This window comes from Petromyzon marinus, chromosome 57 (assembly GCF_048934315.1).
Source record: "Petromyzon marinus isolate PM22_M1 ecotype Great Lakes invasive population chromosome 57, UKy_Petmar_22M1.pri1.0, whole genome shotgun sequence".
NCBI lineage: Eukaryota > Metazoa > Chordata > Hyperoartia > Petromyzontiformes > Petromyzontidae > Petromyzon > Petromyzon marinus.
In genome coordinates, this window is record NC_133723.1 from 2876904 (window position 1) to 2890738 (window position 13835).

General features: G+C 61.6%; 1 protein-coding gene across 6 annotated transcripts in view; it reads left to right on the forward strand.

Annotated features, from left to right (window-relative positions):
- The window catches only part of LOC116954916 (semaphorin-4C-like), a 55380-nt gene extending 41545 nt beyond the window's left edge, over positions 1-13835 (forward strand). For all 6 annotated transcript variants that reach the window (XM_076052645.1, XM_076052648.1, XM_076052650.1 and 3 more), the window contains exons 5-15: positions 159-257; positions 966-1077; positions 1830-1937; positions 4152-4297; positions 4714-4886; positions 5371-5515; positions 6055-6256; positions 6603-6724; positions 7698-7861; positions 9105-9166; positions 9669-13835. In XM_076052645.1, coding sequence (XP_075908760.1) covers positions 159-257; positions 966-1077; positions 1830-1937; positions 4152-4297; positions 4714-4886; positions 5371-5515; positions 6055-6256; positions 6603-6724; positions 7698-7861; positions 9105-9166; positions 9669-10483 — 2148 coding nt within the window. In that variant the 3' untranslated portion in view covers positions 10484-13835. The remainder of the gene's footprint in view (positions 1-158; positions 258-965; positions 1078-1829; positions 1938-4151; positions 4298-4713; positions 4887-5370; positions 5516-6054; positions 6257-6602; positions 6725-7697; positions 7862-9104; positions 9167-9668) is intronic.

Consider the following 13835-nt stretch of genomic DNA (forward strand, 5'->3'; position numbering starts at 1 on the left):
GTCCAATCATCGTCAGTGTGAGAATGGGGGCTGCGTTGTGAGCATGAGGGGTGGCCTGGTGTCAGTGTGAGGGGGGGCCCCCCGGTGTGAGCGTGTGGGGGGGCCCCCCGGTGCGACCGTGAGCCCGGTGCGAGCGTGAGGGACGCCCTGTGCCGCAGTGGGAGTGCTTCAACTTCGTGCGGGTGCTGCACCGACTCGACGGCACGCGGCTGTACGCGTGCGGCACCGGCGCCTTCCAGCCCAAGTGCGCCTACATCGTGAGTGGTGCCGCCCCCCTCCCCCCCCGCCCTCCGCCGCCGCCACGCGCCAGGGGGGGTGGGGACGCGTGCGTGGGTGTTCTTGAGCGTGCGAGTTTTGGTGCGGCGGCCCTCTCACCGGTGACGGTCGTCCAAAGCGGTCTCGGGCCTCCCCTCGGGTGACTCGGCCTCAAACGAGCACCCGGCGTAGCGGTGTGTAGAAAAAACATCGTCACTGGGGAGACAAAGGCGGCCGGGCGTGGTGCTGGCCACCCACCCCCTCGCGTGCCGCGCCGGCCTTCCAAGGTGCTCATGAACAGCACTTGCCTCTACAGTCTGTTAAGGCTACACGGGGGGTGGGGGATCTTTGTATTCATTGGTGGAGCAGTCGTGCAGTGGTTAGCGCATCACATTATGAAACACACTTTGGGGTGATGTAGTGGTTCTGCATTGGCTTGTGTGGGTGAATATTACCGTGTCTGTTGAACTTCTTTTGCACCGTACGTAGCCAACCGTGCTAATCGGAGGTGTGGGGGAAGGACAACAAGCTAAACACAAAAAACTGTTCTAAAAAAAAAGTTTTCAATCTAGATGATTTAAAAGTGCACGTTAGTGCTTTGTTGTGTGTCGATGGGAGCCGGTGTACGTTCTGGTACGAGTTCAGGCGTGCTGGTGTGACCTGTGACCCCGTGCGACCCCGTGCGACCCCCCGTGCGACCCCGCGTGTAGAACGTGGCCGACTTCTCGTTTGTGAAAAAGCCTGGAGGGACCGTGATGGAGGAGGACGGCAAGGGCAAGTGCCCCTTTGACCCCGAGCAGAGGCACACCTCGCTGATGACCGGTGCGTGTCCATCGCAGCTCCCACACTGCCCTCCACTCACCCACGCCACACCACACACCTCACTTCACCACACGCACGCTCTGCATTTACCCGCACACCACACTAAAGATCCCACACACACACCGCTCTATGCACCCACGCACACACCGCTGTACACATCGCGCATCCTACACCCACCCACCACAACCGCGCATCCTACGCACTCTCTGCACACCTCGCCACGTGCCTCACCCCGCGCCTCACCCCGCGCCTCACCCCGCGCCTCACCCCGCACCTCACCCCGCGCCTCACCCCGCGCCTCACCCCGCGCCTCACCCCGCGCCTCACCCCGCGCCTCACCCCGCGCCTCACCCCGCGCGAGTCATCGAGGGCCGTCCCGTCGACCTCCCGGCTGAGTTGGCTGCAGGGAGACGGCGCGGCAGTGCGGGGGACCGCAGCGGAGAGGGATCGCAGCGATTTCGCCGTTAGAGAGCTCTGTGCGTCGCCGCATTCGGGGGCCGCGTCGCCGTTCTCGGCTGTGCCATGCCGGTGCCGCGCGGCGCCGGCAAAATTCGTTCGTTTTTATCCTCGGGGCGCACGCCTGCCGAAACCCTCCGTGGGAAAACTCAACATTCCCCACGTGAAAAAAAGTCTCCCCCATCGCCCCCCGTCTCTCATCTTTAATCGAGCGTCGACGCCGGTGGTAGCGTAACGCTCGACGGAGAGCGACGGCCGTGACGGTGACGGCGGCATCGCGTCCCCTCCCTCTGCAGGAGGAGAGCTCTACTCGGGCACGGGCAGCAACTACCTGGGCAGCGAGTCGGTGGTGCAGCGGAGCCCTAGCAGCATGTCCAGCGAGCTGTCGAGCAGCTGGCTCTACAGTGAGTTCGCCCCCCCCCCCCACCCCCCTTTCTCTCTCCCCTCACCCCCACCACCCCATGCCCCCCCCCCCCCCCACCTCGCCCCGCTCACCACCGCCGGAATCCCGGGGTTCAGATCCAGGTTTCGGCCGCCCCAAACTGTGATTCACCTTTCCTGGAAATCAACCTCCTCCCCCCCCCCCCCCCGCCCGCCAATTTGTGTAGAAATTCAAATCCGCAGACTTTTGCGCGTGGGCTGCGCCGTGACTCTGCACGCCGTCGACGCCGCCCGCGACGCCGGCCGCAGGGAACGGCGAACACGCGGCGGTTGCTGCCTCGACGGATGTCGATTATTCCTCCGCGTGATAAATGATTATTATTGATTATATTAATCGGCCGGGGGGACAGGGGGCCGGGATTGACAAACATCGCCTAACTCATTATGAGACCTCCTTTGCCAGTAACAAGATATAGTAATAGGTTTTGCCCTTTTAACTGGCACAAAAACTGGCACCTTTATTCAAGGCATCATGTTTGCAATAGCCACAACACAAGCAGTCAAAATGCAAACAAAAGAGACAACTCTGATAATAATATTGGCACTGTCCTTGAATTTGATTGGTCCACACCCAAGACGGCTTTTCTTAGAGCCTAGTTAAAAGGGTAAAACCTATTCCTATATCTTGTTACTGGCAAAGGAGGTCTCATAATGTAAATGCTCACCCCGAGCCCTCAATACTCTGATAGTGCGCTGTTTTTGAGTTGTACGCCTTTTGGCGTCTTCTGGTCCAACACCAGTGGAGACTAGGCTCTAAGAAAAGCCGTCTTGGGTGTGGACCAATCAAATTCAAGGACAGTGCATATTATTATCAGAGTTGTCTCTTTTGTTTGCATTTTGACTGCTTGTGTTGTGGTTATTGCAAACATGATGCCTTGAATAAAGGTGCCAGTTTTTGTGCCAGTTAAAAGGGTAAAACCTATTACTATCGCCTAACTCTTTATTACAATTTTATGCCTGGCATTTTTGCCCTTTAGCCGGCCTATGCTCAGCCGCTGTGATAACTAAAACACAGTAGACTCCGCGCTAATGACGGGCAGGACGGCCGCTGATAATTAAAAATAGTGGATAATCCAAAATTTAGAACCATTTTCCACGGATCTCTATGCTAAAAAAGCACTAATACAGTAAAACCTTGGATTGCGAGTAAATTGGCCTGCGAGTGTTTTGCAAGACGAGCAGAAATTTTAACTAAATATTAATTTGATAAACGAGCGAGGGTATTGCAACACGAGTAGTGTACGTGTAGACGCTTTGTCTGCTGAGCGTCACGTGATCACAACTGATATACGAGTGCTTTGATATACGAGTGCTTTGGATTACAAACACGTTTCCGGAACGAATTATGCTCGTAATCCAAGGTTTTACTGTTTTGGGGTATAAATTATGTATAAGTTAAGAAAATTGAGGGCGATCACATGGAGAACATATTTTTTTGGTTTAGATCACCTAAGAACAAGAGTATCAATGTACACTTGTTTTTAGGTGCGCGCGGTTAATCCGCAAATCGGATAAACCGCCCGCGGATGATCGAGAGTCGACTGCACGTGCATGCACGACGACGTTGTTGTTGTTGGTGTTGTTGTTGTCGGTGCTGTTGTCGGTGTTGTTGGTGTTGTTATTGACGTTGTTGGTGTTGTTGACGTTGTTGACGTTGTCGACGTTGTTGACGTTGTTGGTGTTGTTGTTGTATGTTGTCGGTGTTGTTGGTGTTGTTATTGACGTTGTTGGTGTTGTTGACGTTGTTGGCGTTGTTGATGTTGTCGACATTGTTGTTGACGTTGTTGGTGTTGTTGTTGGCGTTGTCGGTGTTGTTGTTGATGTTGTTATTGACGTTGTTGGCATTGTTGACGTTGTCGACGTTGTAGACGTTGTTGGTGTTTTTGTTGTATGTTGTCGGTGTTGTTGTCAGTGTTGATGTTGTTATGGACGTTGTTGGCGTTGTTGATGTTGTCGACGTTGTTGTTGACGTTGTTGGTGTTGTTGTTGGCGTTGTTGTTGTTGTTGTTGGCGTTGTTGTTGGTGTTGTTGTTGGCGTTGTTGGTGTTGTTGTTGTTGGCGTTGTTGTTGGCGCTGTTGGTGTTGTTGTTGGCGTTGTTGGTGTTGTTGTTGTTGGTGTTGTTGTTGACGTTGTTGTTGACGTTGTTGACGTTGTTGTTGGTGTCGTGGCCGCACAGACCCGACGTTCGTGGCGTCGGAGTTTGTGAACGAGAGCGAGTCGCGGGAGCAGGACAACAAGGTCTACTTCTTCTTCTCGGAGACGGCCGTGGAGTTCGACTTCTACTCCAGGGTGGTGGTGCCGAGGGTCGCGCGCGTCTGCACGGTGAGGAGGCGGCGGGGCGGGGCGGGGCGGGGGTACGAAGAGAGGGAGAGACGCAGGCACGCCGACCCCCGCGGCACGACGGGGGGCAGGAGGGTGGCAGCGCCGGCGGTTACCGCCGGCGCCTCGCGGCCGGAGGGAGGGGGGGGGGGGGGGGGCCTGGGGTCAATTCCAGAACTCGGGCGACTCTCCGCGTGGAGTTTTGCGTGTTCCCGTGGCAACGTAGGTGACGCACGCATGAAGCCGTCCCGGGCCTCCCCGGTGCGGTCGTGTGTAAAGTGTCGGCGTCACGCGCGGTTACCGGTCGTCCACCCCGCCTCGTGCGCCGTGGCCGTGCACCACGGGGGGGGGGGGGGGGGGGGGGGGCGCTGTGAAGGACGAGCTGGGGAACGTCGTCGTCGTCGTCCCGCGTTCCCCAGGGTGACACGGGCGGCCTGAAGAAGCTGGAGAAGAAGTGGACGACGTTCCTCAAGGCGCGGCTCGACTGCTCGCTGAGAGAGATGGCGTTCACCGGACTCCGGCACGTCGTGTCGACCCGCGGCCTCCGTGGCCGGCCCGACACCGTGTTCTACGCCCTCTACACGGACCGCAGGTGCGCGACTTCGTCCTCCGCCCTCCGCCCTGCGGGTACCGACGCCTGGTTGCCGTGGCTACCGACGCGTGGTTGCCGTGGGATCTGACGCGTGGTTGCCGTGGCTACCGACGCGTGGTTGCCATGGACTCTGACGCGTGGTTGCCGTGGCTACCGACGCGTGGTTGCCGTGGGCTCTGACGCGCGGTCGCCGTGGGTACCGACGCGTGGTTGCCGTGGGTACCGACGCGTGGTTGCCGTGGGCTCTGACGCGTGGTTGCCGTGGCTACCGACGCGTGGTTGCCATGGACTCTGACGCGTGGTTGCCGTGCCTACCGACGCGTGGTTGCCGTGGGCTCTGACGCGTGGTCGCCGTGGGTACCGACGCGTGGTTGCCGTGGGCTCTGACGCGCGGTCGCCGTGGGTACCGACGCGTGGTTGCCGTGGGTACCGACGCGTGGTTGCCGTGGGCTCTGACGCGCGGTCGCTGTGGGCGTCCTTGCAGGGGCGGCGGCGCCGTCTCGGCCGTCTGCTCGTACCGCATGGACGAGGTGCAGCGCGTCTTCTCCGGAAGCTTCAAGCACCAGGGAGGGGCCGACCAGCGGTGGGCCCCCTACGCGGGGGCCCTGCCCGCACAACGGCCCGGAGACGTGAGTACCGGCAGTGCGCGCCACGGTACACTCCACGGCACACGCCACGGTACACTCCACGGTACACGTCACGGCACACGTCACTGTACACGTCACTGTACACGTCACGGCACACGTCACTGTACACGTCACTGTACACGTCACGGTACACGTGACTGTACACGTCACGGTACACACCACTGTACACGTCACGGTACACGTCACTGTACACGTCACTGTACACGTCACTGTACACGTTACGGTACACGTCACACGTCACAGTACACGTCACAGTACATGTCATGGTACACGTCACGGTACACGTCACTGTACACGTCACACTACACGTCACACGTCACAGTACACGTTACGGGATACGCCACGGTACACGTGACTGTACACGTGACTGTACACGTCACGGTACACGTCACTGTACACGTCACTGTACACGCCACGGTACACGTCACTGTACACGCACCGCTCGCTGTGCGCGCGGTGCGGACTCCAGTACTGGCTAGGACACGTGGCCCTCCGCTCCCCCCCCCCCCACCCCCTCGCAGTGCCCCCTGGGCTGGGACTCGCAGATGCTGCCCTCCGAGACGCTCAACTTCGTCTCCGACCACCCCCTGATGGATGAGGCGGTGAAGGCCGAGGGGGGCCGGCCCTGGCTGCTGGTGCCGGGAGTGGCCTACAACCGGCTGCTGGTGGTCGACGTCGCGGCGCTGGACGGCAAGAGCTGGAGGACGCTGTTGCTGGGCACAGGTGGGGGGGCCCCAACGCACGGAGACCCCCAACGCACAGAGACCTCCAACACACGGAGACCTCCAACACACGGAGACCCCCACACACGGAGACCTCCAACACACAGAAACCCCCAACACACGGAGACCCTCACACACGGAGACCCCCACACACGGAGACCCCCAACACACGGAGACCCCCAACGCACGGAGACCCCAACACACGGAGACCCCAACACACGGAGACCCCCAACACACGGAGACCCCCAACACACGGAGACCCCCAACACAGCCCTGAATTCCCAGTGTTGGGCCCCGGCCCCTGAATGGGCGCGTGTGTCTGTGCCGCGTCTCGGCCGCCCCCCCAGACGCGGGTGCGCTGCACCGCGCCGTGCTGCCGGAGTCGCGCGGAGATCCTCACCTGGTGGAGGAGCTGCAGGCGCTGGGGCAGCAGGAGCCGGTGGTGTCCATGGTGCTGACCCACGACCAGGTGACCCCTCCTAGTGCGGTGCACTCACAACTCACAACTAGTGCGGTGCACTCACAACTCACAACTAGTGCGGTGCACTCACAACTAGTGTGGTACACTCACAACTCACAACTAGTGCGGTACACTCACAACTCACAACTAGTGCGGTGCACTCACAACTCACAACTAGTGTGGTGAACTCACAACTAGTCCGGTGCACTCACAACTCACAACTAGTGCGGTACACTTACAACTCACAACTAGTGTGGTGCACTCACAACTCACAACTAGTGTGGTACACTCACAACTCACAACTAGTGTGGTGCACTCACAACTCACAACTAGTGCGGTGCACTCACAACTCACAACTAGTGTGGTGCACTCACAACTCACAACTAGTGTGGTGCACTCACAACTAGTGTGGTGCACTCACAACTAGTGTGGTACACTCACAACTCACAACTAGTGCGGTGCACTCACAACTCACAACTAGTGTGGTGCGCTCACAACTCACAACTAGTGTGGTCACTCACAACTCACAACTCACCCACTGGAGCGGTGCAACTCGCTACTAGTCTCAAGTACTCGCCACTACTGTGACGCGCTCGCTAGCTCTGCGCGCCAACTGGTGACGTTTATTGGCGTGGCCGAGCCTGACCGCAAGCTCGCGTGCGGTGCGTGTGCGGTCCTGTGCGCCGTGCGGTGTGTACGTGCGGCGTGTACGTGCGGCGTGTACGTGCGGCGTGTACGTGCGGCGTGTACGTGCGGCGTGTACGTGCGGTGTGTACGTGCGGTGTGTACGTGCGGTGTGTACGTGAGACGTGTACGTGCGGTGTGTACGTGCGGTGTGTGTGTGCGGTGTGTACGTGCGGTGTGTACGTGCGGTGTGTGTGTGCGGTGTGTACGTGCGGTGTGTACGTGCGGTGTGTGTGTGCGGTGTGTACGTGCGGTGTGTACGTGCGGTGTGTACGTGCGGTGTGTACGTGCGGCGCAGACCTCGGTGGTCGTGGCCGGCCCCGCGGGGGTGGTGCAGCTGTCCGTGTGTCGCTGTGGCCGCTACCGCGCCTGCTGGGACTGCGTACTGGCGCGGGATCCCTGCTGCGCCTGGGACCCCCAGCAGAGGCTGTGCAGGCGTCACGGCGGGGAGACCGGCACCGGGTGAGCGGGGCGGCAATCGCACAAAGACAAAGACACCCCCCCCCCCCCCCACCCCGTAGCCTTCGCAGACTGTTGGGGCAAGTGCTGTTAGCGAGCACTTCACACAAGGAGGTGGGCCGCCAGCACTACACCGACGGTGACGATGTTTACACGTCACCCCGGGTACTCATTTGTACGGCTCGGTCAACCCAGGGGAGGACCGGTTCAGATAATCGTCACCGGTGTTGGTGAGCGGGTATGGGTCGCCAGGTTAGTGGCGCAGCAGCGTGCTCACCACTCCGCCACCGCTCCCCCCACACTCAACCACCACCGTCCACCACTAAGTGGCAGTGACGTCACCACGGAGCTTGTGGCAGGCTAGGTGCGCTTCGAAGCCACGTGAAGTGTCGAGGGCTCACTGCTGGGAGGAGGTCACGGAACAGACCCAGGCGCCATGGGTTGACTGACCGAGATGACTGGCAGATGTGTACCGACTGTGCACCCCACTGTGCCAACCTGCTGTTTTAGCCGCCCGGTACTCCGCTCGTTGTTGCGAGCGTCGCTCCTCCGTCGTCCGTCGTTGCTGGCGGGCGACCGCCCTCCGGCAACACCGCACAGAGGCTGATCTCGAGTGGACTTCGGCAAGTCCACTCAGCTCCACATTTTTCTCGCCCGGGCCGTGCCAGTTTTTTAGCCCCCTCTATCTGGCCAATCAGAAGCTGCTCGGGCATGCGGGCTACGTGATGCAGCCAACAACGCAGCGTCGCCTGCCGGAGGGCCTCACCGGCGTGACTGTGTCCAGATCTTTCAAGGATCTGCGAGCTCCTCGCACACTCGCACACACGGGGCTGAAGGGGGCGGGGAGCAGGGCACCCTGTGAGCGTGGGTATCACACGTGCAGACACGTGTACAAAGACAAGGACCCCCCCCCCCCTCGTGTAGCCTCAACAGACTGTTGGGGCAAGTGTTGTTAGCGAGCATCTATGAAGACCAGAACGGCACATGAGGGGGTGGGGCGGCCAACACCACGCCCGGCCGCCTTTGTCTCCCCAGTGGCGATGTTTACTACGCACCGCACCAGGTACTCATTTGAGGCCGAGTCGACCTAGGGGAGGCCCAGGACCGGTTTAAATAATCGTCACTGGGTGTTGGCCGTGAGCGGGAATCGAACCCGGGTCGCCGGGCTCGTAGCGCAGCGTAGCGCTAACCGCTGCACCGCCGCTCCCCCATCCCCCTCCCCTGTGTGCCCCCCCCCTCTCCACAGGTCGTGGCTACTGGACGTGAGCGGTGGTGACGCGACGACGCTCTGCTCCGCTCACCCGCCAGGTCGGTGCTCACCGCGCCGCACCCCGCCTCCAGCCTCACCTCCCCCACACTCGCCGCGTCTCCGCTGCCTCTCCCTCCCCGTGTCTCTCCCTCCCCGTGTCTCTCCCTCCCCGTGTCTCTCGCTCCCCGTGTCTCCACTGTCTCTCCCTCCCCATGTCTCTCCCTCCCCGTGTCTCTCCCTCCCCGTGTCTCCACTGTCTCTCCCTCCCCGTGTCTCTCCCTCCCCGTGTCTCCGCTGTCTCTCCCTCCCCGTGTCTCTCGCTCCCCGTGTCTCCGCTGTCTCTCCCTCCCCGTGTCTCTCCCTCCCCGTGTCTCCGCTGTCTCTCCCTCCCCGTGTCTCTCCCTCCCCGTGTCTCCGCTGCCTCTCCCTCCCCGTGTCTCACCTCCCCGTGTCTCTCCCTCCCCGTGTCTCTCCCTCCCCGTGTCTCCGCTGTCTCTCCCTCCCCGTGTCTCCGCTGTCCCGTCCTCACCGTCGTCTCCGCCGCCCCCGCGTCGCGTGCAGACGTGGTGGCCGTCCGCGTGGCGCTGGCGCCGCTGCTGCTGCTGCCCTGCTCCCCCCCCTCCCGCCTGGCGCGCCTCTCCTGGGAGCGAGACTCCGGCCCGGCCCCGGGGCAGCCGCTGCCCGAGGCGGGCCTGCTGCTCCGCCAGGGCGCCCCCCCGGCCCCCCGGGATCTCACGGGCACGTACCTGTGCTGGGCCGAGGAGGGCGGCCACTGGCGCCTCGTCGCCAGCTATACCGTGCAGCTTCCGGGCTCTTCCTCCTCCTCCTCGTCGTCGACCACCACCACCTCCTCCTCCGTAACCAAGCGGAAGTCAAACAGGCAGCAGGCGAGGCCGGACCCAACGACGGGCACCGCGGCCACGTCAGAGTCGGCGCACGTCGTGCCCGGTAAAGACGCCTCCACGTCCGATTCCCCGCCGGGGTTCGGCCCGGGGTTTTTGGTCGGGCTGCTGGTGACGGTGGTGCTGGTGGCGGCGGGGGTCGCCGTGAAGAGGCGCTTCTTCCCAAAAGCCGCCTTCCCGTGCTCGCCCAGCGCGGACGACGTCGCCGACGCGGCCGAGGCCGCGGCCGCGGCCTCGGCGTCGGCCGCGGCCGCGTCGTCCAACGGCAGGGCGACGACGGAGCCCGAGCGGGGCGGGCAAAACGGCGACGGCGGCGGCCCCGGCGACAACGCCAACGGCAACAACAACGTCGCGGCGGGGCGGGCGGACGGCGACGGCGCGGGCGACGCGCCCGGGGAGGAGGGCGACGAGGAGGAGACGCAGAAACCGCTGCTCGTGCGGCTCGAGTCACTGCAGCGCAGCTCCGAGGCGTGACGGCGGCACGGGGAGACGCCGAGGCCACGCGGGGCGGCGGCGGCGGCGGCGGCGGCGGCGGCGTGGGGACGCCCGCCGCGATACCTTGAGGGCTCCCTCGTCACGAGGGGCGGTGGGGACCCTTCGGAGGTCTCCCGCAGAGGGGAGACGCGGACGTCGAAGCACAAGGAGGAGGCGGGGGGGGGCGGGACGGGAACATTCCGGACGCCGTCGCGGTGCGCGCTCGTGCCCCCCGACCCGGAACCCCCCAAACGCCGCGAGGGGATTGGGCCTCGGAGGTTGCCGAGGCGACGGCGGCGGCGTCGGGCCTGGTGGGCCTGGCGGGCCTGGCGGGCCTGGCGGGCCTGGCGGGCCTGGCGGGCCTGGCGGGCCTGGCGGGCCTGACGGGCAGCCAAAGGCCCCTTCACTCGCCGCGTTCGCCGGCGCCGACGGGTGGGAGGCCGAGGCCGGTCGGGTCGGTGGGGACCGGTGGCGATCGGCGCTACGACGCACGCCGAGTGTGGGGGGGCTGGGGGGGGGGGGGGGAGTGGTGGTGACTGCGATGTGCTCGCGAGCCGGAGGAGTAGGAGCAGTAGAAAATCCATGGTGGTTTGAAGGGGGGGCAGGTTTGGGTTGAGAGGGGGGGGGGCGGCTGGTCTGATCGACTCTCGGTCCCAGCCTCTCCTCCACGCGCTGGTAGAGCTGCATGGACACGTAATGCACGCCGTCACTTATTATTTTTAAAACTTAAATGAATTATTTGTGTGTACATATATATAAAAAAAACCCTACACATTTCTGCAACGACAAATAACTGCCACGAACGTTTTCCCGATAGCGCGTAGAGTGCAGAGGAGTATTGCTTGCTGAGCCAGTGCGGTGGATCGTTGGTATTATTGTTGTTGTTGTTGGAGTAAGTTATTGAACGAGCACGCTGGCGTCTGTTGTGCCGTTGTCAAAAAAACAAGGGGGCGCGCCCGGAGGCTCGGAGGTTCGGAACGCCGAGATGCGGCACCGCCCGTGGTTAAGCCGCCGCCCGTGGTTAAGCCGCGTTTCTCAGGTTTGCCGAGGCTGACGACGTCTGCCGGCCGCTCACCACTTTCAAACTCCTTCCCACGTTCCGGGACGTCTGCAAGTAGTGGCAGGTAGTGGGGGGGGGGGTGGGTGGGGCGCCACGTTCACCGCCGAATCTCGGAACGCCCGAGCGTTCCCGGCGTTAATTTTTATTCGGAGAGGCACGGTGGCAGCGCCGTCGTTTTAAAATGACGTCGTTTCTCGCCGCAGAGAACCGGAGCGACACGAACGGCCGCGCCTTACAACAGCCGGCGCCGAAACTGGTGCCACGCGCCCTCCCGCGTGGCCCCGCGGGAGCCTCGGCGTCCCGATAAAGTAAATTTTTTTTTCGTTCGCTCGTGTGCGTCATTGGACTGGGGTTACTGTGGCCAAATCGCGGCGCTTGAGCGTCGAAAAGGGGTCGCTGCTCTGTCAGCGAGGGGCGAGCGGGAAAGTGCTCCCGGCACGTGGGCGGCGGCGCGCGCCCCACCCCCTTCCACCTTTGCCAGGTTTCCGAACGGATTCTTCGCCGCCGACGGCGACATTGCAGACAAGAGTTTGGGAACGGTGCAAAGGATGGATGGCGGGGGACCGCGTGCAGGTCGGCGGCGCCTTCCTGCGGGGCCCGTTTCGAGGGGCAGGCAGTCTCGACTTTCACCAGCAGCGTGGGGGGCACCGCGGGGCGCGCCGTGGGGCGAATCGGTACGTTTTCTATTCACGCCACCGTTCTTATCTCGCGTGGCGAAAGTCGCTGAGGAAAGCCGGCTGTGGTTCGCCGACGCTTTCCAACAGGATTCGTTTAATCTTCTTTGGTTCTTTCGGTAAAGTCACCACGTAGAATGAGAATAAAATAATAAATTGATAAAATAACACGATAAAAATTCTCACGACGTTTCGGCCACAACGCTCCAGCGCTGTCCTCCAGACAGTCTCGTCCCTTCACCTGATGAAGGCCACTTGTGTTGTGGCCGAAACGTCGTGAGAATTTTATCGTGTTATTTTATTTTATTATTTTATTATTTTATTCTCATTCTACGTGACTTTACCGAAAGAACCAAAGAAGATGAATCCTTGCAGTCACGAAAGCTTTAAATCGAAATTTAGGATTCGTTTCGCCGACAGGACTCGCCCAGCTCCACGGAGGCGATGTGGCTGCTGCTGATGCTGCTGCTCCACTCCCCAATCGATTCGGTCGCGGTGTTCAGTTTGCAACTTTTGCGCAAACGTGGACCGTGACGGTGGCACACGATGGCTCTCCTCGTTCCGACCGGCGACCTCCCCCCCCCCCCCCCCCGGGCCAGGATCTTTTAAACATCCACCAACCCCTAGCGGAGAGACGCGGAGAATGTTTACGGTTGACGCACACCGCAGTATGAACCAGTGTTAAGGGATGTGTTGCTTACATCAGAACTTGTATATGTACGGCGTGCTTTTATCCTGCTTCCACTGCAGACGGGGGGTGCCATTCGACCTGCCACGGCGCCCACCATGGCTCAATGATTCATTGCAATCCAGGGGAGTGTCACGGCGGTGTACACACGGCGGTGTACACACGGCGGTGTACACACGGCGGTGTACACACGGCGGTGTACACACGGCGGTGTACACACGGCGGTGTACACACGGCGGTGTACACACGGCGGTGTACACACGGCGGTGTACACACGGCGGTGTACACACGGCGGTGTACACACGGCGGTGTACACACGGCGGTGTACACACGGCGGTGTACCCTCTGTGCGTGTCACGTCACATACACACGGTGGTGTACCCTCTGTGCGTGTCACGTCACGTAACAGCATGTACACACGGCGGTGTACACGCGGCGGTGTACACACGGTGGCGTACCCTCTGTGCGTGTCACGGCGTGTACACACGGCGTGTACACACGGCGTTACTGCCGCACGAGTTGGCACTCACACGGAGTGACGCTCGGGTACAAGGCCACGGCTAACTGGAACTGGCGTTTGCCCAAGGCTGCTGTAAGGGGCAGGGCTGGACATCCTTGAGGGAGGCCCCACGAGCATTCCTCCTTTTGAGCAACTACTCCGCTCTGGATGTGGACAAAGCAGTTGCGGGGCGGGCGGGCGGACGATGAGTTTGGTCGCGCGACCGAGCGCATCTCGGCTGTGGGCACAAGTGTTTTTTTTTTATCGTTGTTTTGTTCGCCTCCGACCTCGCACGCGAGCGAATCGATTGTGAATGTAGCAGCCTCCAGTGGCTGCGCGGGTCTCACCCGGACCCACCACGTGCGCCACGACGATTCTCCGCTTGTGCCGCGCGCGGGATATGAATCGGCGCGGGCGGGGGGGAGCGGGCG